The 24,899-nt window shown below is 32.1% G+C and overlaps 2 protein-coding genes across 2 annotated transcripts; both read right to left on the reverse strand.

Annotated features, from left to right (window-relative positions):
• Window positions 1–9,584: 9,584 nt before the first annotated feature.
• Window positions 9,585–13,910, reverse strand: LOC139519186 (uncharacterized). The gene is made up of 2 exons (XM_071311050.1): window positions 13,831–13,910; window positions 9,585–11,417 (listed from the first exon to the last, which is right to left on the reverse strand). The coding sequence occupies exon 2, from the start codon at window positions 11,081–11,083 to the stop codon at window positions 10,325–10,327; it is 759 nt and encodes a 252-aa protein (XP_071167151.1). The 5' UTR covers window positions 11,084–11,417; window positions 13,831–13,910; the 3' UTR covers window positions 9,585–10,324.
• Window positions 13,911–20,643: 6,733 nt separating this feature from the next.
• On the reverse strand, window positions 20,644–22,744 carry LOC139519187 (E3 ubiquitin-protein ligase TRIM71-like). Its single transcript, XM_071311051.1, has 2 exons — window positions 22,651–22,744; window positions 20,644–22,381 (listed from the first exon to the last, which is right to left on the reverse strand). The coding sequence occupies exon 2, from the start codon at window positions 22,379–22,381 to the stop codon at window positions 20,750–20,752; it is 1,632 nt and encodes a 543-aa protein (XP_071167152.1). The 5' UTR covers window positions 22,651–22,744; the 3' UTR covers window positions 20,644–20,749.
• Window positions 22,745–24,899: the final 2,155 nt, after the last annotated feature.

A 24,899-nucleotide genomic window follows, 5' to 3' on the forward strand; every position in this document is an offset into this window, starting at 1 on the left:
TGGCGTTCATTATCACTGAACTAGTATATATTTGTTAAGGGGCCAGTTGAAGGACGCCTCCGGGTGTGGGAATTTCTCGCTACATTGAAGACCTGTTGGTGACCTTCTGCTGTTGTATTTTTCTATGGTCGGGTTGTTGTCTCTTTGGCACATTCCCCATTTCCATTCTCAATTTTATCTTTAGAGATAAACACATGTGAAGAACTATATACACCACTAAGACATGAACATGTATAAATCTATCGATTAATCATCATAGATAGTTTTTCATTTGATAATGAAGAACAAAATTTCTGAAAACTTAATATGAATTTGATACCCTTAGTCAAGGTTGTCTATCAGTTGCAATTAGTATTTAGTTTCAAAAATAAATTCCTCTTTGGAAGAAACGATGAAATTCTATTAGAGATATATTTAATATACATAAATTGATATCATGGGAGAATTCATTCACATTTGTGTTATGTAAATAAAATGTAAAAAAGCAGTTATTTCATAGAACATTAAGCAATTTTATTCTGAGGAAACGGTGGAGGGTGAAACATGATTTTAATTCTAGGTGAATCGCTTCATGTTGCATAATATTATCTTTGCAATTAGTTTTATAATACCGACAATTATCTACTAATGGTATTTTGTTATTGATTCCTCTTTATTTTGGGCACTATTGAATTGTTTACTAACACTGTTATTTACAAGCTGGATAAAAAGAAAGAGGTTCACTAGTCATAAGTCAAATGTTTCAAACTTCTTACATCAGACGTAACCTTCAACAAGAACTTTCAAAATAGCATTAGTGTGAGTTTATTAAAAAATAAAACGTTTAGTTGTCTTTTAGATATCATGGTTGTGACCCAGATCTTACTAGCTTTTAGTAAAGTTGTGGCTAATATCTAATTGTTTTTTTTTGAAAGGTTGTGGCTCATATGTATTTGTTTTAGAAAGGTTGTGGTTCATACCACATTTGTTTTATAGAAGGTTGTGGGTTCATACCAAAATTGTTTATAGAAGGTTGTGGTTCATACCAAATTTGTATTAAAGAAGGTTGTGGTTCATACCTCATTTGTTTTATAGAAGGTTGTGGTTCATACCAAATTTGTATTATAGAAGGTTGTGGTTCATACCAAAATTGTTTTATAGAAGGTTGTGGTTCATACCAAATTTGTATTATAGAAGGTTGTGGTTCATACGAAATTTGTATTAAAGAAGGTCGTGGTTCATACCAAATTTTTTTTATAGAAGGTCGTGGTTTATACCAAAATTGTTTTATAGAAGGTTGTGGTTTATACCAAAATTATTTTATAGGAGGTTGTGGTTCATACCAAAATTGTTTTATAGAAGGTTGTGGTTCATACCAAATTTGTATTATAGAAGGTTGTGGTTCATACCAAAATTGTATCATATAAGGTTGTGGTTCATACCAAATTTGTATTACAGAAGGTTGTGGTTCATACCAAATTTGTATTATAGAAGGTTGTGATTCAAAAATCACTTCTTTTTTAAGTTTGTTGCTCATTTCTTCTTTTGATTTCAAATTGTTGTCATCAATTTATAAGTCAGTACTCTGGTATTTACATGATGTACATATTGAGAAAGGTTTTTACTCTCTCAGGCAAAGTTAACCTTATATGGAAGAGTTGATGATTTTTTTAAAGCACTGTGTATGATACCGCTGCTGGTTTTTTTCCACCATTGGGATGATAAGCTCAGTAGTCAGTAATTCGGTACTTACATGATATAGTAAACTTTTAAAAGGATGTGTTTGTTATACGTCAATTGTTTTTGTAGATTATGTTTTGTCGTTTGACTGTTTTTCGGACGTTTAGCCATTCTATATTTGTTCGTTTTGGAGTTTTACTCTCCATTTAAATATTCTACCTTTCTTTAATCGAATGCAGAAATGTAAACGTCTCTAACTGAATTGTTATTTGCTTTTAAAAGTCGAAGTGTATGATACATTTAAGAGTTAACGTTTAATTGTCCAATGTTAACATAAGTTTCCATAAATTATTCAGTCAAATATGATTTCTCAATATTTGTACTGTCAATTACATTTCCAGAAATTTGGAATCATTGAGGGTACATCATAACTGCTGTCCATAAATTCGGTATAATTTTATGAAATACATTATTTTATTTAAAGTTTATATCTTGTTATTTGTAGATTGAAAAATTTAAACTAGTTTACCTACAAAAGTTGATATAAGACGGTTTAGGTCTTAAGTCCCTCTATCCTTGTGGAATATTTTCAGAAACGCGCACTTTACAAAGAAAAATTGGATTGCTGAGATGTAAGTCACCAGGAATGTTCAAGCTATTTCATACCACGCATTGTTTGTTTGTTGTTTGGACTTGTCTAAACATTTATCGAAGTGAGTTGTCATAAAAGTATTTGAAAAAGAAAATAGAACTGAAGCATCATAGTAGTTACCATTGCTGTTTTATTTGGCTATCATAGCTTTTGATCTTATGATAATTAAAGTTCACCTACACTGGAATCGGTACAAATGTGTTATACTTTTGTATATCATTCAAGTCGATACTTAAAATCGTACTTCAAGATATTTTAGTAAACAGCCTAAAAGAACAGTGCATAGTAATCAATTATTTTCCCACTCTTACAATGAATAATGTTCCAATCTCTGTGAAGAAGACTTCTTTGATGTTCCTCGTATATAACACGTCTTTATTTTGGGATCTACATTGATTTTATTGGCCAATATGTACTGTCTCTGTAAATTATGATCACAAACTACTATATACGGAATTATCTCATCTTATTTTATATCAATGTATAACATACCTAAAAGACTTTTTAAAAATTCATTCATAACATTTGGAAATCTTTTTTACGTTGAGAATTTTTTATCGAGGAGCCGCGGAAGATGTTTTAGAGATTCGTTTGTCTTCTCCTTTTTCATATGTTTCTACACTTTTTCTTTTAATGTTAGTTTTAGTTTTTTTGTCTTGTTTTTTGTAGACTGTTAAATTAGTTGTTTTTTGTTGTTTTTCGTGTTTTTACCTTTGTGTTGCTAGTTCTCTTCTGACTTTGCGACTTTAATATCCCTTTGGTATTTTTCGTCTATCGTTATATAGGGCTTCATAATCGATGAAGTGTACACTCTTTGAACAATTTAAAAGAAAACAATGTTTGAAAAATATGTCGGCACAAATCAAGTTAAAAAGCTATATATTACAAATTAACGTAGGTATTCATTCTATATAAAAAAAAATCGTGAAATTAAACAAAGTGGTTTGTGACAAACGTGATTCAACGTGCAATGTGTTAGTGATGCCTTAATTAGCATGTGCAACTAAACCAAATCGATGATTTTATAAAGGCTTTGTGTGGTATACCTTAAGTATGTTTTCATTGTGATCAACATTCATTTCAACAACGTGAATGGTCTCTACAACTAATGAGTATTATTTCGTTTAAGAAGGTTCGCTACTCAGTTTCAAAATAACTAGCTTTTCATACCACCAGTGTATATTGATAGAGGATTATTAATCAAAAGAGCACAAAAAAATATAAAGGTCAATGTGCTTGTTTTTGAGATATAAGCCATTGATATTTTGGCGGGGAAATGTTCTCTCTTGATTTTTCATAGCTTTATCATTGACATTTTTAAGTGCTCAAAAACCATTAAAAGATAACAAGGATTTTATAAGACTTTTACAGATGGCTTATTATTATACATGTAAAAGATTTCTAACAAGAAAGATAGGGGTCAATTGGCAATTTTTTTTTAAGGCATTCAAATGGATAAAGCCAGAAGATTCCGAAAATCTGACAAAAATTCAAAAACATAACAATCGAACATCCTTAAAACATGACTTTTTATACATTTTCATATGCCATATGACAGTGTACTATATGGTTTTGTTTTGTTCGTTGTTAAGATCCCTACAATACATTATAGTTGTTTACATGCTCGTCGTTTGGTCCCTGACGGATTGTTGTCACATTGGCATTCATATTTATGTGAAAGTCATTGTGTCCTACGCTATACTTTCTGTGTTATCTATAAATTAACCATGGACATTATATATTTGATAACAGTGAATACAAATATTACATCTTATTGTGAGACGAAACTCTCAAAAAATGTCCGCAAATGAATACGTCTCATGCAATGCAGGTAGAAAAAAATGTCAAAAATGAAATTCTATGACTTTATTGGTCTTTTTAGTGAGGTTGAGATGGTCTTCAGAACATGATTATGATAAATTGATGCATATTCATATACATTTATAAGTGCTTTAAAAAAATTATTTGAAGAACTTGTATCTCATATAGAGGCTGACGCGGAAAGGTAGGATTTCGTGGACCAAAGGAACAATTATAGCCTTTTTAAAACGTTCACCACTTTCTAACACTAACCTTAAACCTTCGGATGTAACCAAAGTAACTTTCTGATGATCAACATTGATATTGTTCAATTTCTGTACTCTCAAACAAACCGGATATTACGCATTATGTTTTGTGGTTTTTGCGTTTTACAAAGTGCAGATGGATTTTTAAAAATATATTCTAAAAATCACTTATCAATTACATTTTATTAATATATTCAATAATCAGTAACCACACATGGACTTATTTAGTCTTTCATGCTCACTTCTTAATAGGTTGTGAAGATTGATAGATAGTAGCGCCTACTTCTAAACATGACGGATGTACCATCTCAGCATCCCATAGTCGGTTTTAGAATCGAGCGCTGTTTATGAAGATTTTTTGTACAGTTTATCATCCGGCACCAGTGGCGTGTCCAGGATATTTGAAAGGGGGGGCGTAGAATAAAAATTTTTTTGACCTTTTTTGGCTTAAAAACATAAAATAATTGAGAATTGCACTAATGTAACGGTTCCTGACTTGGACAATTTAGCTGAAAATACAACCTCTTTTGTCAGAATATACCCAGTATCGTATATATAGTAATATACGCCCCCCCCCCCCCCCCCCGGTATATTTAGAATGGCTATGGGGAATCGAAGTTAGTGTCACACAAAACAACCAAAATTCATGTATTATACTGATTTACTTACCGTTTTGGTTGTTTAAAAAAGGTGTCCAAGACACCTTGATACGATTTTAAGGTCTTTTGACGTTTTGTTTTTGACATCGACATCTTTGCGAATTCTTTATCACATCAACAACAATGGATACTAATCGCAGAGTCGAACACGCCGGACTCCGAGAAACGAAATTTTACGGTTGATGATGACCCATCAAATTGGGGAATCCGTATAAAAAGAAATCAGAGTATGTGTTTAATTAATGAATATGATAAATTGCCATCATTCAATACAATACTAGCAGATTATAACGATAGTTTTTTTTTTTTTTTTTTTTTTTTTTTTTAAAGGGGAGGGGGGGGCGTACGCCCATTACGCCCTTACCTGGACCCGCCCCTGGGCACACAGAAATCGTTTATCCTAGTAACAATTATATTAGAAATAACACTGCTAACTGTTTTAATATTTTGATATATTTGTGCTGTTATGTTATATGCATTTGTATATACATTTGTACAATATCAAGGTGGTTGTTATCTTTTAAATGAAATTATTTAAAAAAAAACTTGTATTTGTGTTCTGAAAAAGGCTTCGACATAATAATACGTTGTTTTAGACTTGCTTTCTGTGTGTCTTTTCAAAATAAAACAAACGTCTGCATTACTATATAAAGAATCGATTTATCAAATTGTAATGACATCATGCCCTTCTTTAAATAAGATAATGCTGTTATTTAGATATTAGTACATACGTTCTGATTTCTTCATGTCTTAGACTAACATTGCAGGTAAATTACTGACACCCTCATTTATTCTCCATTAAATATTATGTCGGTTTAATTTATACCAAAGCTAGTGATACATTTTTAAAACACTTCAGAAGGACACAAAAAACAGATAATGATTGCAAAAAAGTATTAAAGAAAACCGTCAGTTTGATATTGATATCACATATAATTTAATATCACTACAATCGGGTGTGAGTCACTGTTGATGAGTTGATTGATGCATTTGATAAAAACAATACAAAAAAATACATCCGCCATTATACGTAACTTTTCTGAATGTTTTTTTTAATATTTCAATCTCGTTATTCAGTTATGAATAAACAATCCGAGAAAACATAGAAAACATAAAAAGATCACATGGGTAAACTTACTGGCAGAGTAGTCAAGCATTTTCTTATCTCAAGATCTGAGACTTACGGATCGAAAAACCCTGTACAAACTGCTATCTCATAGGGAGTCCATGACTTATAGAAGTGGCAGTGATATTGACCTAGGGGTTATAAAAACTTATCAAAGAAACGATGCTTACAACTCATGAATAACTCATCATAGATAACAGGATTACATTTTGTATTTACGCCAGACGCGCGTTTCGTCTACAAAAGACTCATCAGTGACGCTTGAATCCAAAAACGTTAAAAAGACCAAATAAAGTACGAAGTTAAAGAGCATTGAGGACCCAAAATTCATAAAAGTTTTGCCAAATACAGCTAAGGTATTCTATTCCTGAGGTAGAAAAGCCTTAGTATTTTAAATGTTCAAAAGTTTTGTAAACAGCAAATTTATAAATATGACCATATCAATGATAACTTGTGTCAGCACAGAAGTGCTGACTACTGAGCTGGTGATACCCTCGGGGAATTAAAACTCCACCAGCAGTGGCATCGACCCAGTGGTTGTAAATAACTCATCATAGATACCAGTATTAAATTTTGTATTTACGCCAGACGCGCGTTGCGTCTTCAATAGACTCACCAGAGACGCTCGAATTCCAAAATACACGGTATTTGGCAGAACATTTGTATTGCGCACTATGTAGTTTCTGTTAATTACTAATGGTTGTGACAGTTGTTTGTGTCTTTTTTTTTGACTATAGTGTTGTCTATCATGTCTGTTTTATTTCAACTGATAGGTTTTTTCACTTCAAATTTCTGTTCAACCGAATCATAGCTCCCACGTTTGCCAACTAACTGTTGTGGTCAAAGATAATATATGCATGTTCTTCGTAAGTTTTATTAAAGTAGAATACTGTTGCTTTTTAATAAAAGTTTTTAATAAACTAGGCCACATACAATATTAAGTTGAAGAGCATTGAGGACCCTTAACTCCGAAAGGTTTTACTAAATACGGCTTATGGTGATATATTCCTGAGTTAGGAACACCTTAGTGTTTCGAAAAATTAAAAACAAAAATGTAAACAGTTACTTTATAATCATGACCAGATCAAGGAAAATACATGTCACAACTGTACTAGTGTTCCTTTGAATGATGTTTTTTTTATGTTATTGTCATCTTTATTTTTCTCAAAAATAATTCGTGTTATAGATAAGTACTACTGACATTATACATTACCCTTACTTTGTCAATGAACACGAGTTCGGTCTGAAGTGTTCTTGATGATCATACTCATAAATCTACAAATTGAAAACAATCAATTGATATAACATGTTTAAATAAATATTTGTTTTCTGAAATATAGATAAACATGTCAATTAAAAATTATCATCCTAGTTTCTCTGATGATTTTTTGCTGTTAATGATCTCTTTGCAAGTCAATTAAATGCCAAGCTTACCATACTTACCTGTACCTAGTCAGGAATATGACAGTTCCTATCCATGCGTTTGATGTGCTTGAGCTTTTGATTTTGCCATTTGATTAGGCACTTTTCTTTTTTATTTTCCTCGGAGTTCTGAGTTTTGTGATTTTACTTGATACTTACTTAAAAAATAACGAAGGCAGAAAGTCATAAAACACGCTTATCTTGTTTAAAACAGCAGCAAAGGCATAGTTTATTGAGTAATAAAATCTCTTTAGAGATACCAAGCTTATACATTTGGACGACAGACGCCCTTTTCTTTTACAAAACTCTCATAAGTCAGGTACGGATAAAACAAATATAAAACTAAAAACACAATATGATTAACAACGTTTGAAAGCATATAGGACAAAAAATATCGATCGGTTTTACGAAATACAGTAACGGGAATCTTTTCCTGTAATAAAAGGTATGTTCAGAGAAAATGCAATTTAGTAGATGTCCATCTATCAGAACAAGGGTCAGGAATCATAGATTTAGAAGCAGTTCCATGATAATAAGTCCTTTATTAATATTTACTGCAACAGACAAAAAAAAAAAGAATACGAAAAAATGTCACGTCCCTAGCATTTCTAGTTACTGATTTATATTTGAAGTGATGTCTCGTCTCGATTATTTACGAGTAGATTTTCCCTTTAATGGATGGACGATAATACTTTTTACATGCCGTTATAAAATATATCATCGTACTATTATCAACGATGAATGCACTGGTTATACAATAAGAAATCAATCTACAGCTTTATATTATGTAATTAAATCCTTTTGTCGTGTGGGAACTGAGTCTATATCTATATGGGAACTATCAATTAAGATAGAGCTAATCAACTTTATTGAATTATAGAGTAAAGGTAAATAAGTTTTCAAAAGAAGATGTATCACACCCAATCTCCGAATAGACAGTTGTATAATCAAGTGAAAGAACAGTCTAATTGAGTTCATACTCCCCCACATCCGATCTCGTTTAATTTTCTCACATCAAACATATTTCATGAAGGTTGCTCTATTTCTCCTGAAAAGTGCCGTGGAATAATATTATCCAGGATCGATAGTTCCTTTTTTCATGAATGTAGGCCTTTTCGATTTAAGTACTTTATCAGACAAACAACAGTACACCAAACACAAAATAGAAAACTGAGCAAAACGAACCTTATCAAAACATGGGGGTGATTTCAGGTACTCCGAAATGGCAAGCAAATCTGCTCCACATTAAAATAATTGCCCATATTTAACACCGTAATAAGTCTAATTCGTAATGTCTCATTTGGGAAAAGGGGACGGGAACATATCATCAGGGAAACGGATATTCCGTAACAGTCCGCCAACTTGTGATAGCGTCCGTAAAATTTACAAAGGGATGATTTCATCTTCATCACTTGGAACTCTTGGTTTAACAGCTTCCTTATGCGAGGCAACCTGTATCAAGGAAATCATAATAGGAAATACAGACATTTGAGCATTGCATCAACTGGGAGATCAACACCCCAAATGCAGGCCCTGCTGGAATAATGCTTCATCAAAAATGGAAAGTTCACAATTGGGAAGCTTATTTCATCTTTGTTATCATGATGTTTTGTTTTCATCCAACATTTATTGTCAATTTCTAGATGAAGGTCAATGAAAGAGGGACGAATTATACATACCAGAGGGACAGCCAAGCTTAATGAATGAGGCAGACTTGACTTATTTGTTGTATCCTTCATCTCAAGTTCCACTGAATAGGTGCGTTCAACATAGTCACTAAATTTTGAGGGATAAACATCGTCTGTGAAATTGAAAGGAGGTTAAAGGATACTGCTAATTCCTTTTCTTTCTTCCTAAGAATTTCCTGTATGAAATCAGCATCATACGAATAAATGAACAAGCCTGAGAGAAAGGGGACACAGTTGGTTCCAATGGGAATGCCATGAAAAACACGTCCTCCGAACGTAACAAATATGTTGTCAATCAAGAAATGAAACATCTTGATATTGTCAGTTTTAGATAAAAAAAATAATCAGAATGATTTTTACAAAGCAGGATTTATCTCTCCCTAATTGGCACTCATACTACATCTTCATATTTGTTTTTTGCTAATAATAGATCATAATAACCACACATCAAATGCACTAAAATTTTGTAATATTTAAATTTTTTTTAGAGCGAACATGTATATCTTATGCGTCTAATTATTTTTAATGTCTACAACATATAGTTTATTGGAACATCCAATCAACTTTCGACCTTCATGGTCAATTGACAAAGCCATTGGATTCTGGATACCTTCCTTTTCGCCAATACTTGTAATGAATATACCATCCATGGATAATACATGAACGGCGCTAGATTTCCCGTCTGACACAAAAATATCTCCTGTTGATGTAGTTACTATATCACGTGGTGAGAATGCATGTTCAGTGTTTATCTCGTTATGACCTTTATACATCCATTTGAACTTGCCCAATGATTCAAGAACAATAACTCTTCCTTCCCAGTTTGTGCTTGTTGTATCAATTACACAGATGTCACCGTTAATATTCGTTGTAATAACATTTGGAACATTGAATTGTTCGCTTTCTAGTTTAAAAGTATGTATTGTATTTCCTTCTTCATTGAGTAGCATTACTCCTCCATGACTTTTTGGAGGCGTTACAAACTGAAAGTGATTAATAGGATTCATATATCCGACAATTAATTTGTCGTCATTTGGGTTTGCATGAATTGCTTAAGCATGCTTTGGATGGATATCTATGAATGTTGCTTTTCCTGAGTTTTCTTCGTGTTTGTAAATAATCGAAGATGTTCCTATTTCTGTAAATAGGATCGACTTCTTTGGTGTAACAGTTATGTCATTTATTTTATTACGAATAGATGCACTCTTTACCGTGTAGCATTTAGTTTTGGTAAAAACAAAAAGATTTAAAGTTTGTTGCGATTCATCAAATCCAACATGAAGATCTGCATTGACGATGGCGAGTTTGTTAGTAGCATCATATTTGTATGTATCAACAACTCTAAGTTCTGGTATTTTCATTAATGACCCTACTTGTAGGTTCATGGTCGAATGTTCTGTTGAAAACCTCAAGGATTCTGGTTTCTTTATTTCAGGAACGGTTTTAATCGGTAGATCTTTTACCACTTGGTCTACTGCTGAGAAAATAGATGTCGTATCCTCAGATGTGAACACCTCTTCAATAATGGATTTTCTGTGCATCAGATCTTCTTCAGCATTCTTCAATGTTTCTTCTATTTTCGAAATTTGGTCACTCTGTGGTATCCACCAATCATCGAGATCTTTAATTAAAGCAACTGCTTTGTTAGCTATAGTATCTTTCATTTCCTCTTCCCTAATTAGAACTTGTCGTTTTATTTTATCGTATTTTTCTTGACTTTCTGCTTTCAATGTTTCCAATTTAAGCATATTATCAATAAAAAATAGTAAATCTTCTTCAATTTTATCTTTGACCTTTTTTAACTGCTCCATTCTTTCGGAAACTATTTCAGACAACTTATCGTATTGGTTTGGCTTCACTAAGCAATCAGTACACAGAGATGTATTACAGTTTTTGCAATATGCAAAACAACTTTTTTCAATGTGGTGCAAACACTGTACCAATTTTAAATCAAAGGTTTTGGTATTTTCACCTTCTTTGTTTCTGATATCTTTTATTTCCTTAACATTGTGTTCAAACAATGCTGGTGTTGTTGTGTGAAGTTTATTATTGCAATGTCTGCAAAGAGATAGGTTGCAGTCATCACATTTCCATTTAATTAGTTGAGGTATTACAAAATTCGCAAGTTATTTTCAAACTTGCCATCTGAAAAAAAAATCGTCTGTTAATTTGAGAACAAATATCGTGAACGTTTCCAATTGCTTATATAAAGTAAAGGTGATGCCTATTACTTTGAATAAAATTAATTTGGCTTGTTTAATTTTAATAAAATTCTTACAAAATATTACCTATGACATAAATATGAAAATTTCAAAAAGCTTTATCCATACACGTTAAAGGGAAAATTTCATTGGAAATATAGCAATATAGCAGTTTGACAAACACTAATTTTGATCATTGAGAAGCTTAATATGATCTTAATAATAGAACTGATTAAAATGGTCAGTTGATTTTAACAGAGATATCCCTTTCATGAATGTGACCTACGGAATTAGACCTTTTTACTGGATTTGTTATCACATTAGCAACACGACGGGAGCCACATGTGGAGCAGAATCTGCCTACCCTTCTGAAGCACCTGAGATCACCGCTAGTTTTTAGGGGGTTCGTGTTGCTTATTCTTTAGTTTTCTACGTTGTGTCATATGTATTTTTGTTTGTCTGTTTGTCTTTTTCATTTTTAGCAATGGCGTTGCAGTTTATTTTCGATTTATGAGTTTGACTATCCCTTTGGTATCTTTCGTCCCTCTTTTATATAAAGGGAAAGAACCATCTTACCATATTTTTTTAAATGTTCTTTTTAATATTCGGCAACTTATTTTGACAGAAGAAAGCAGTTCGGCTTAATTCAGATTTAAATTTTAGATTACGTCTAGTGACGACAAAACAACAAAAATATTTAATGTGCCCTGCAAATACCTTTCCAGGCTTATGGAGGTAGACTAACGTCATTCTGAGAAAAATTATTATATATATAAACGTTAGGTAAAATTGCGTATGGACCAAACGTTTATTGTTATACCTAATTTATGTTTCAAATGCTCTTTACCATTGCATTTGAAATTTATATGATAAAGCTTTAACTAAACCTTGCGAACTTATCATAAACGTCAAAATAAAGATGGGGCATTCTGTATAATTTACCTTTAAAAATCCATGAAATTATAAAGAAAACTTTATTTTTTTGTATGCTTAAGTGGTTAAAACCTCCCATTTTCGCATTTTTTATACGCAAACATCCTATCATCCTCAACACATATTTTCCAAATACATGTATCATGTTTGTGTTGCATAAGAACAGCCAATAACGATGAAAAGTTATAGACAACCTATACAATAAGGCAAATAGACTTACTCGTATTAAAGGTTTCGAGTATTTCATTTGAGTATAAGTTTAACTCTTTTTTTCGAGTATTTCATTTTATCAAAATGCTTTTGGGCATCTTTCATACGTATACAAAAGTTTTTCTTTAGCTTTAATATCTGACTTTATAATCCAATGATTCATTCCCTTTTTAACTTATTCTTGTGTCATTCTGTTACACCACCATTCAATATTAGAGCATGAGTTTAACACAATCAAACATGTTTATCCCCACCACAGTCTTAATCATAAGGCTGTTATTCATTGGTTTTCATTTTTTCAACTGTATATCATATTTGTTTTTCAATCAATTTATTTTTTACAGGTCGTTAGAATTCTCGTTTGAATTTTAAAATTTTGTCATTTCGGGTTTTAGTTGACTCAGCAGTATGGATTTGGTATATGGTTTAAGGCCATTAAGTGACCGAACAAGTGTCAACTTATAAAGTCATTTAGTTTCTGTTTGAGAGATATTTCATTGGCAATCACACCACATCTTTATGTAAACGTAATCTGCGATCCAGTGCACCTCAAACCTAAAAAAACAGAAACGGAAAGATATAGAAACCAACATATTACTTCATAAGTTGAAGCCGGGTAAAAAATATTAAGGAATGACTGTGAAACAAAATTCTGCCTATGAAGAAATAACATAAAAAAATGTGGTGTATACTGAATAACCCGCGTAGCGTGTAAATTTGAAGTATGCACTACATTTTTTATGTTATTTCGATTAGACATAAAATATTACAATGTTTCCTTGTAATTTAATTCTAAATTTCTTTTTAAGACGGGGTTATTCATTAAAATACATTGATGTTGTCACGGTCATATGAAAATTTTGTCCAATACACTGTCAGTCAATCAGAAGACGTGTTTCATCCAGAATTCAATTATTTACATATATGAATTGAAAGTGAATCAACCATTAATAAAATTTATAACTGTTGAGGTGGTTACTTATATTTCCTCTCGAGATCCAATAGAATAAGTATTTGTGAAGAAGAAAATTGTACATTTTGTTATCTTTCCGACATTCAAAAAGACTACTGGTTACATTGTTATTGCAGCATATCATAATACCAGGACAGAGTATTTTGTTTCAGTTTGTTCCAGATGGATATGCAAAAGGCATTTTAGAACAAGTACCCCATTAACCTGGACGTATCGTGGCTATATACATTAGTGTTCATACCTCTAAGTTTTGTGTTCCTCGACTTTATATCGACTTTAGCTAGGGTGCACTGACATTGGATATTTTACTTCCTGATTTGTACAGGTATACACCTCTGTTTACACATCAGAGCACACTACTAATCGGATGAGTAGTTAATATTTATGCAAAGTGGCTATCTGAACAAAATAAAAGTCACATTTATAATGTCAAAAATGGTGGATCAAACCTATATCTATAGCTATCTAATCATCTCACTTGTATGGCAGTCGCATTAAAATTCAGTTATATTGACAACGATGTGTGAACAAAACAAACAGACATATCAGGTTAACATGTCAATAATAGGGCATCTACCGTGGGTTGAAAAGTGAGAATATAATAAGCCTCGTAGCAAAAAAAAAATAATAGTCAGAAAAGTCCTCCTGCCCAATCCCCTTGAGTATAAAATGATCTTCCATAAATACGCCGAATTTTAAATGTATTATTATCATATAAAGATGCCTTGATTTTGTATAATCGCATTTTTAAAAAAAATCAAAAAATTGTCAATTTATTTAGTTTGAAATAGCATAGAACATAAAATTTCAGCTCTCTAAGACAAAGTTGACTATAAAAGATGATTTGGCGATTTTTTTGTACTTTAAATCAGGTTCTATAGCTTTTCATCTGTTTTGGTTCTAATACATCCTTGACGTTTTTAAATATTCTGCTTTAACTTTCTGATTAAGATGAAGATAGAAATACGTTCGGACGCATGTACTTTATTACGTGCTTCTGTATATTTTTTTTTATAGTGTCGAAAGCTTTGTTTATGACAAATTTTAATGTTTCAAATGAATGATGGACATATGCGGAAATGACAGCTAGGTCACTAGTAAGTCAAAGAACTGAAACATAATAAAGAAGAAGAAATTAACAACCCAACCAAACAGCATATAAAGAGATTACTTTATTAGGTCATGCTCAAAACAATTGAGTTAAGAATTTAATATCTCTCCTAACGTTTGAGTTTACAATTCTTGCATTTTAAAGTCTAAAATATATATGACGTCGTCACAGCATTAATTTAAAATAGCCTTTCAAGACCGTCACAATTATGATAACTATCTGGATCAGTCTAGTGACAATAATTGTGAATCTGGATCTTGTGTCATATAATTATATGATTTATAAGATTATTATTTTGACACATCAACATGTCGCTGTTTGAGGTATTCTGGGCTGCCGATAAAGGAAGATACCGTTGTTATTTGTCCGGTTTACATGATGTTATGTATAATCTTATCATTTATTTTTAGCGTTTTTCTTTGTTATGCATTAACTGTAATCCTCTCATGAAGTTTTGTGATTTTAACGATATTTTTTTATCATTGTCATATAAGCGGGGGAATTGCTAGCCAAAACCCAGATTTAATCCACCATTTTATCTTAATATGTTCTGTACCAATTTAGGGATAATTCTGTTGTTTTCAAATAGCTCGTTATTATGTATGTTTGTTCTTTTATTGTTGCACTACAATGTTTCTGTTGTTCCGTTGCTTTTATTTTGCATTTCTGAGAATCAAAGTGTCAGAACATATATTATTAAATGAAATCAGTAAAAGTATAACTGGTATATATGATATAATGGTTTAATATCAAGAATGGGAATATGAGAACACTTACTACTGGTCTAGGACTCAAATTTCAATAGCACCATTCTCTTATCTCTGTTGTATTATCTCTATCACCTCAGATGATTTCAGAAATCATTGAAACATTGATAATGAACATAATGACTATCATCTTCCATACATAGTTGAGAGTAAAATTTTACAATACTTTTTGATACATTTATTATAAGTACAAGAACCCAAGGCCCAAAATTAAAAGGGATTTACAGCAATGAATCCCAAAACACTTGTAAAAGGACGCCAAACTTGCTACGGAACCGTGTATATCATTTTGATAATCTTAAAATTGAACTCATTTACCTCCTTTTGGTAAAACAGAAACTTTGATAGTAATTTAACTCGCATATATTACAAAGGAGAGAATGCGACTCTCATCCGAGTTTGATTTCGTCATCAAGAACATAGTATACACTGCTATAAAAAAAATCAAAGATAGTATTACTTTAGCAACTGAAAAGAACTTGCATTTGTTAATAGGCTTTTCTGTAATCAGGAAGTTAACCTTAAAAAAATCCATAAGAACCAGAACATGTTAAAACACATTTTGTTCGTTTGCCAAACAAAAGAAAAAAAATCGTTGTTAAAACGAGGCTTTTTCATTTCCGCTGCGTTTTTTTTTGTATCCAGAAATGATTTTAAAAGTGCACACAACGTATTTTTTCAAATATTTTATTGTTACTCATTTGATACTACTGCATAACTAGGTTTAACGAGGACGTAAAAATATAGATTTCGTATTACATAAAACGGAACTATCCATATGCTATATTAGTCTTGCAAGAATGGTTCAATGTGTTTCTATCTTACATTCCTTGCGATTAAAAAACTATCTGTAATGAATCGTTAATAAATAACGGTGCATGTTCGTATTTTGTTAACAATACTGGTTTACTTTCCTTTTAAAAACAAGTGAGAAATAAATGACAGATATGATATCAACTAAGAGTGCAAAGTTGATACTATTAAACACGGAATCGTCTCAAAAGTATTACCTTCTTCTACGTCTTTGTTTGGAAGAGTATTTATGTTTTCTGTTATGTGAGAATGTGCGTCAAATATTTCTTAACAAAACACCACAGTAACAATCAATATCAAAATATACGATGTACATGGAACATTGTAATACTAGTAGCTCTAATGTTCTTGAGAAAATCTTAAGAAAGTCTCAGATTTAGACTATAGACGCTCCATTATCAATTGTAAATATTTATATAACATGTTTAATATAAAGTTATGATATGGATACTTTAAACTATTTGCACAAAAATAATCCTAAAGCCCAAAAAAAGGTTAATGAAATGATGTCAGAAATAGATTTGGTTGATGTTTATAGGGAATTATACCCAGAGAAAAAGAGGTTTTCCTGGAGAGGACCTAACAAGAAGCAGGCAAGACTGGACTACTTCCTTGTCTCATCTGATTTTCAACCACTGATAACCTCGTGTGATATTGGTGTTGCATATAGGTCTGATCACTCACCTGTATCTCTGTCCATTCAATTTAATACAAATGAAAAAGGCAAAGGGACGTGGAAATTTAACAATGCTTTATTATACGACAAAGAATTTATTGCTAATACTAAAACTTGTATTGCTGATTGTATTGATCAATATAAAATAGTTGATTCTGAAAATAGGGAAGAAATAGAATTTTCCATTTCAGACCAACTGTTTTGGGAAACATTAAAACTGATGATACGAGGAAAAACAATATCTTATTCATCTTTTAAAAAGAAAGAACGCAGTAGGGAAGAAGAAGAACTAGAAAGTCAATTGAACAATTTGAACAATAATGAAAATATCAATGATAAAAGGGAAGAAATTACACGTATTGAACTTCAGTTAAGGTCTTTAAGAGAATCTAGAATAAAAGGGGCAATAATGAGAGCAAAAGCAAAATGGCAAATTGAAGGAGAGAGAAGTACAAAATATTTCTGTAATCTAGAGAAAAGAAATTATATTGAAAAAGTAATTCAAAAATTAACTCTAGATAATGGTGAAACTATCACTGATCAAGCAAAAATTCGTGCGGAACAAAAGTTATATTATGAAAATCTATATTCATCTAAGAAAACAATTATAAATAATACACACAGAGCTAATTTCTTTTCTCTGGAAAACCCATTTATCAAAATTCTCTCTGATGAACAAAATATTAATTTAGAGGGGGAACTAAAAAGCTCAGAAATTCATAATGCATTAAAAAATATGAAAAATGGAAAATCTCCCGGTCTGGATGGTTTTACAACTGAGTTTTATAAAAATTTTTGGCACGACATTAATCCTTTCCTACTGCGTTCTTTCAAAGAAGCATTTCAAGGAGGTAAATTATCAATTTCACAAACACAAGGTGTTATTACCTGTCTACCCAAAGATGGTAAACCAAAACATTTTCTAAAAAATTGGCGACCTATTTCACTACTTAATGTAGACTATAAAATAGTATCAACATGTATTGCAAATAGAATTAAAAAAGTCCTAGATCACCTGATTAGTGAAACTCAAACTGGCTTTATGAAAGGCAGATATATTGGTGAGTGTACAAGACTTATATATGACCTCTTGAAAAAAGTAGATGAGGAAGATATTCCTGGCTTGCTTGTTTTGTTGGACTTTGAAAAAGCTTTCGACTCTCTTGAGTGGAACTTTATATGCGAAACCTTGAAATTTCTAGGTTTTGGTGACACAATAGTGAAATGGTTCACAACTCTTTACTACAATTCAAAAAGTTGCATTCAAAATAATGGCTATCTATCTGATTTTTTTGTAATAGAGAGGGGGGTACGACAAGGGGATCCGCTGTCTCCCTATCTTTTTATTTTATGTTTGGAACTGCTTAGTGCATCTATAAAATATGACAACAACATCAATGGTATAAAGATTAAAAATTCTGAATTTTTACTCAGTCAGTATGCTGATGATTCGACTTTGATCCTGGATGATAGTGAAGAATCTCTCAACAGTGCTCTAAATAAGATAGACTTGTTTTACTCATGCTCTGGTTTGAAGGCTAATTTTGAAAAAACCCAAGTTATATGGATTGGGGCAAAAAGGGGCTGTGGTGAGGAGCTAAACACAAATAAAACAATAATATGGAACCATTCAGGAAATTTCAAACTCCTAGGCATTCAATATTGTTCGTCAAAAGTTGATATATGTGTTGATAATTATTTAGAAAAAATTCAAAAAGTAAAAAATCTTTTAAGTGATTGGTCATTCAGAAATATTACTATATATGGGAAAATTGTAGTTGTGAAAACTCTCGCCCTACCAATTCTAATTCAATGTTTTACTGTTTTACCAGATCCATCCCCAGATATATTAAAGCAGTTACAAGCCATGCTATACAGATTTGTGTGGGATGGTAAAGGGGACAAAATTAAAAGAAATATACTTATCTCAAATTACGAGGATGGTGGGGTAAAAATGCCACATATTGAATCATTTATAAAATCACTTAAGTTATCCTGGGTTAAAAAAGTTTTAGACCCCACAAATTATTCCTCATGGAAAGTTCTATTGGCAGATCACCTTGAAATGAATGGTGGAGAAAATATGTGGCATCTATCAAAATCAGCACTCAATGAAATTAAAAAAGAATTTAATCCTTTTTGGCAAAATGTAATTTCATCATATGCCTCACTGTGTGAACCTCTGACCACAGCCCCAAGTGATATCTTGTCTCAACCATTGTTTTTAAATGAAAATATTATGATTGATGGAAAAACAGTTTTTTATAAAATAATAAATGATCTCATTAAGGAAAATGGAGAATTTTACAATTATGATGAATTTATTAGAAATCATAATATAAAAACAACTTTCTTAGAGTTCTATGGACTAATCTTGGCTCTTCCAAAGGAATGGAAGAATATAATTCATTCACAAGTATTTATCAAACTAAATACTGCCAGTCACAAAATTGTTACCGCCATAAAAACAGTTGATAAAGTATCAAAACATTTGTATAAATTTTTTCTAGAGAAAATAAAGGAAACCCCATCACGCATACAAGAGAAATGGAAAATAAAATTGGGAATAGATATTGTGGCCGAAGAATGGAATTATTTTTTTAGTCTTCCTTTACTTATAACTGAAGATCCCACATTAAGGGCATTTCAATACAGATTACTCCATAGAATTCTAGGAACAAATATTTTACTTATGAAGTGTAAATATAGTGAAACAGAACTGTGCACTTTTTGTACAGAAACTAAAGAAACATACATACACCTCTTTTTTGAATGTAGATACGTTCGAACATTCTGGCTTAAGTTTTTTCAAAAGTTAGAAGATGTATGTAATGTAAGCTTTCTCCCAACCTTATCAAGTATAATCTTGGGTGTTAATTATCACATATTTAAAGATATTCTAAATACATGTATTCTGATATTGAAGAGATATGTTTACTTATGTAGAGTTAGATTTACAGTCCCATCTGTTGCTGAAGCAATTGAATGGCTTAACTATTATTATAGGGTTGACATGGTCTCTATGAGTTTGTGCTCTACCAATAAAGCAAAAAGAATAAAAGAAAAATGGTCAAACATTAATAATATTATTAAAAAATAGAGCTCGATGCAGATGTATTCTGTATTCTGTTATTTGACTTTGTACAATGTATTTTATAATTTATAACAAGTATGGTTAACCATATGTTTAAGATTTATAGCAGAATAATTTGTGTGTACATCTTTATTTGTAGATGAGATTTGAAAATGATATGAAAATAATAAAATATATATTACAAAAAAAATGTTTAATATAAAGTTTCACATCGGGGTGAATTTAATGACAATGCTTGAGCCGTGTATACAAAATAGTCATGTGTAAATTAATTTCCAAAGTATTTTATCAACCGCATTTCAATACGGAAAAAGAAAGTTCCATAAACATATGACTCACTGTTACCAAAATAGTTCGATGCATCTACTTTTTTTGTAAGTTCCGACATTTATTTTGACCTAAAGTTATTATTGAGTCCCTTATAATTCAATAGATATACTTTAGTCCTAAGTTGCTTTGTTTTGTTGATATTAATTGTGGGTTTTTTTCTTCTTCAAAACTCTGTTTAACGAAATGTTTTGAGAGCTTTATATTTGTATTCGTATTTTTTTTTATGTGTTAGTGCTATGCAACAATTAAAAAAATCAATAAAGACGTTTTTGATTCAAATTAATGAATGATGTTCAAACATTCACACATCAAATGTATTCAACTTGTAATTTAGCTGAAGAAATAAAAATAATAACATGCTTTAATAGTCTAACTATTTTCTATGTCTACAACATGTATTTTACTTGAACCTCCAATTAACATTCGATTTTCCTGGTCAATTGTCAGACTCCATGGGGACTGGATACCTTCCTTCTCGCCAATGCTGGTCTTAAATATTCCATCAATGGATAAAACATGCACGGCGCACGATTTCCTGTCTGAAACGAAAATATCTCCCGTTGAGATAGTTACTATATCACGCGGTGAGAATGAATGTTCGGTATTTATCCCGGAATGACCTTGATATATCCATTTGAACTTGCCCGAATATTCAAGAACAATAACTCTTCCATCCCAGTTTGTTGCCAATGAGTCAATAACACAGATGTCACCGTTGATATTCGTAGTAATTACATTTGGAAGACTGAATTTATCATTTTCAAGTTCAATGGTTTGTATTATATTTCCTGTCGCATTTAGTATCTTTACTCCTCTGTGACTTTTTACTGAAGGTGGTAGAAAAGGACCAATAGAATCCATGAATCCAACAAAATATTTCTCTCCATTTGTGTTTGCATGAATTGCTCTAACTCGCATTGGACTTATATCTAAGAATTCAGTTATTTCTGCGTTTACCTTGTACTGGTAAACAATCGAAGATTTTCCGTTTTCTGTAAATAGAATTGACTCGTCAGCTGTTACTGTTATGTCACAAATAGGCTGATCGTTATCTTCACTATTTACTGTGTAGCATTTGGTTTTGGTCAGAACCAAAAGTTCTAATGTATTTTTCGAATGGTTAAACCCAACATACAGGTCTGAATTGACAGTCGCGAGTTGGTTTACAGCATCACATGCATATGTATTAACAACTTTAAGTTCTGGTATTTTCATTAATGACCCTACATGCAGGTTTTTTGTCGATTTTTCTGTTGAAAATATAAGGGATTTTTGTTTCTTTATTTCAGCAACGATTTTTACCGGAAGCTCCTTAACCACTTGGTCTGCTGCTGAAAAAATAGATGTCATGTCCTCGGATTTTAAAGCCTCTTCAATTGTGGCTTTTCTGTGAACGAGATCTCTTTCAGAAGTAATCATTGTTTCTTCCATTTTTGAAATTTGATCACTGTGTGGTTTCCAATAGTCATCAAGCTCTTTGATTAACAAAATTGTTTTATTAGCTATGGAATCTTTCATTTCCTCTTCTTGAGTGAGAATTTGTTGTTTAATTTGGTCGTATTTTTCCTGATGTTCAGTTTTCATTGTTCGTAATGTTGCAACATTTTCACTGAAAAATGGTAAATCTTCTTCAATTTTATTTTTGACATTAATTAACTGCTCCTTTCTTTCAGAACATATTGCATTCAACTTTTCGTATTGGTGTGGCTTCACTAAGCAATCAGTACACAGAGATTTATTGCAGCTTGTGCAATAAGCAAAACATTTTTTTTCAGTATGTTGCAAACACTGTACCAACTTTAAATCTAAGGGTTTTGTATTTTCACCATCTTCGTTTCTTGGATCTTTTGTGTCTTCAATAACGTGTTCAAACAATGCTGGAATTTTTGTGTGAAGTTTATTACTGCACAGTTCACAAAGAGATAGGTTGCAGTCGTCACATTTCCATTTAAGGTCCGTTGTGGTATCACAAAATTCACAATTTGTTTTACTACTTGCCATCTGATAAGAAAAACATATCTTTAGTTTAATTGAAATAAAATTTATCATAAACCGTTTTCAATTTCCTATAAAATTTTTAGCATTTAATGCATTTTTCACCGTTGACATTATAAGTTTCACGTGAAAACCTTTGTGACACGTAGTTTACTTCAAAAATATAAAGACAACTACTTTTGTCACAAGAAAAAAGTTTCGGCATAAATCAGATTTTAATCTTACTTTTCTTTCTAGTGACCACAAAACAGAAAATTATCTATATGTGTACATACCTCTTTGTGTATTGTTGCTCAACTTTATTATGACTGTAGCTAGGGAGCTCTGACGTAAGATATTTAACTTCCTGGTTTGATAAACGATAGTCTATTGTTCTACCTGGACAAAATACACAAAACGGAATTCCTGTATTTAAAATACATATAAACATTACAAGAATTACAAAAAATATTGGAAATAGAACATTTCTGTACGAACGAAATTCAATACGACATAGAAAACCATAGTTCTTCAACACCAAAACACTTCATGACTATACATAGAAAAGATATTTTTTATTATGAATGTCATTTAGCAATGTTTAGATCATAATGAAATCAAATGAATACAACTTTTTCCACATAAGGTTGTTATATTTGAATATGTCTTTTTGTGCTTCTTTGTTAAATATTTGTTTGTAATTGTTGTGATTCTGATTCAGATTATAACACAATGTTGACTGCGATACCGCTATTTTTGACATTTTTACCTATTATGAATATTTGTTTTGTTCACGCATCGTTTTAATGCAATTTGGTGCGACTGTCATACAATAGAGAGGTTTAGCTAGCTACAAAAACCGGTTCAATCTACCATTTTCTACATAAGAAAATGCCTGTACCAAGTCAGAAATATGACAGTTGTTTTCCATTCGGTTGATGTGTTTGAGGTTTCGATTTAGCCATTTGATTAGGAACTTTCGGTTTTGAATTTTCCTCGGAGTTCAGTATTTTTGTGATTTTACTTTTTGGAGATATTCATTCTTTTGCCTTCAATTTTGCTTCTTGTAAAATTGTAGTAATAACTAAATGAGAGTCAACATCTTCCTAGGTTTATAGCTTTAATAACAAGGATGACTGATACCTGAAATGAACATACAGTATATTAGTAAATGATTAGTTATCTCCTCCCCCGGGGACAAGTTTTTTTTTGTATATGGAAAAAAAAACTTAAACAATTAAAGTCAAGTCTATTAGAAAATAGATCTTCAGGAATGTTCTGTTAAAGTTATCTGGAAGCGAACAAGATTAAACGTATGGTGTCCTTTCACAATTTTAAACGTATGGTGTCCTTTCACAATTTTAAACATATGGTGTCCTTTCACAATTTTAAATGTATGGTGTCCTTTCACAATTTTAAATGTATGGTGTCCTCTCACAATTTGAAACATATGGTGTCCTTTCACAATTTTAAATGTATGGTGTCTTTTCACAATTTAAAACGCAAAGTCTCTAGATTCACTTATCAATGTCTGTGCATATATATTTCATTAATCAGTTCCTGATTCATCAATGTTATGTTCTGTTGTGTTGCGGCGGCTCGGTCTTCGTGGTGTCAATAGTTCCTTTTCTCCAGCTTTATTATGTGGCTGAAGACGGGATAGAGCACGTGGTATTCTAGACGTTGAAGGTACATCTGGTTCAGGGGTCTGGTGGAATGACTGGTCCAAATCTATTTGTGAAGGCTGTTGAATTGTCTGAGTCTGCGTCGCCTGTTTTTGAGTGGGGACTATAATTGGTGTCTCATTCAATGCAGCTGGTTGACTTAAGATTCTTGTTGGTGATAAAGACACTGGAATCTTGGGCACTTGTGGCTGTGTCGTCTTGGGTGTAGATGGAGAGCTCAAGATCACTTCTTTATGTTGAACTGCAGTAGGTGCCATCAAAGTACCTTGTGTTTGGTTGGTTTGAAAAGGAGTGAACTTTCGAAGGTGTTGGCGGTTGCGGATAGTTACACGGCCTGTGCCATCTACACGTATAACATACTGGTGGTATTGGCGTACTTCAACAACTGTTCCTGTACGTTCCCATCTCCTGGGATGGTTGCCTACCAAGTTTTGTATGTATACATGATCTCCAACCTGTAGTGTTGGCAGGTGATGAGTGTGTTCATTCCACCGTTCATGTTCCCTTGAATGACGTTTGGCAAGAGCCATCTCTCGATGAGACATTAACTCAGTCCATGTTACCCATCAGTATGGGAATGGCATCACGAATGGGTCGTCCAAACAGAATCAATGCTGGTGATGCTTTTGTCTCTGGGTCAATAGAATTTCTGTACATTAGTAAGGCTCTCTGGAATTTGTCAACATCCAGAGATCCAACAGCAGTAATGTTGTCCACCAGCATGCGTTTTACTGTTTTTACCGCTATCTCAGCCCTGCAGTTAGCGTGTGGGTTTGCAACTGATGAAAGTCTATGACGAACTCCCAAGGCCTTTAAAAACTCTTGAGTCTTCCCTGCTGTGAACGGTGGACCTCCATCAG

The sequence above is a fragment of the Mytilus edulis genome, chromosome 4, assembly GCF_963676685.1.
Source record: "Mytilus edulis chromosome 4, xbMytEdul2.2, whole genome shotgun sequence".
NCBI classification, from domain to species: Eukaryota; Metazoa; Mollusca; class Bivalvia; order Mytilida; family Mytilidae; genus Mytilus; species Mytilus edulis.

Bases quoted from the DNA above. Each gene is read 5' to 3' on its own strand.
- LOC139519187 (XM_071311051.1), bottom strand. From the start codon at position 22,381: ATGGCAAGTAGTAAAACAAATTGTGAATTTTGTGATACCACAACGGAC.
- LOC139519186 (XM_071311050.1), bottom strand. From the start codon at position 11,083: ATGGAGCAGTTAAAAAAGGTCAAAGATAAAATTGAAGAAGATTTACTA.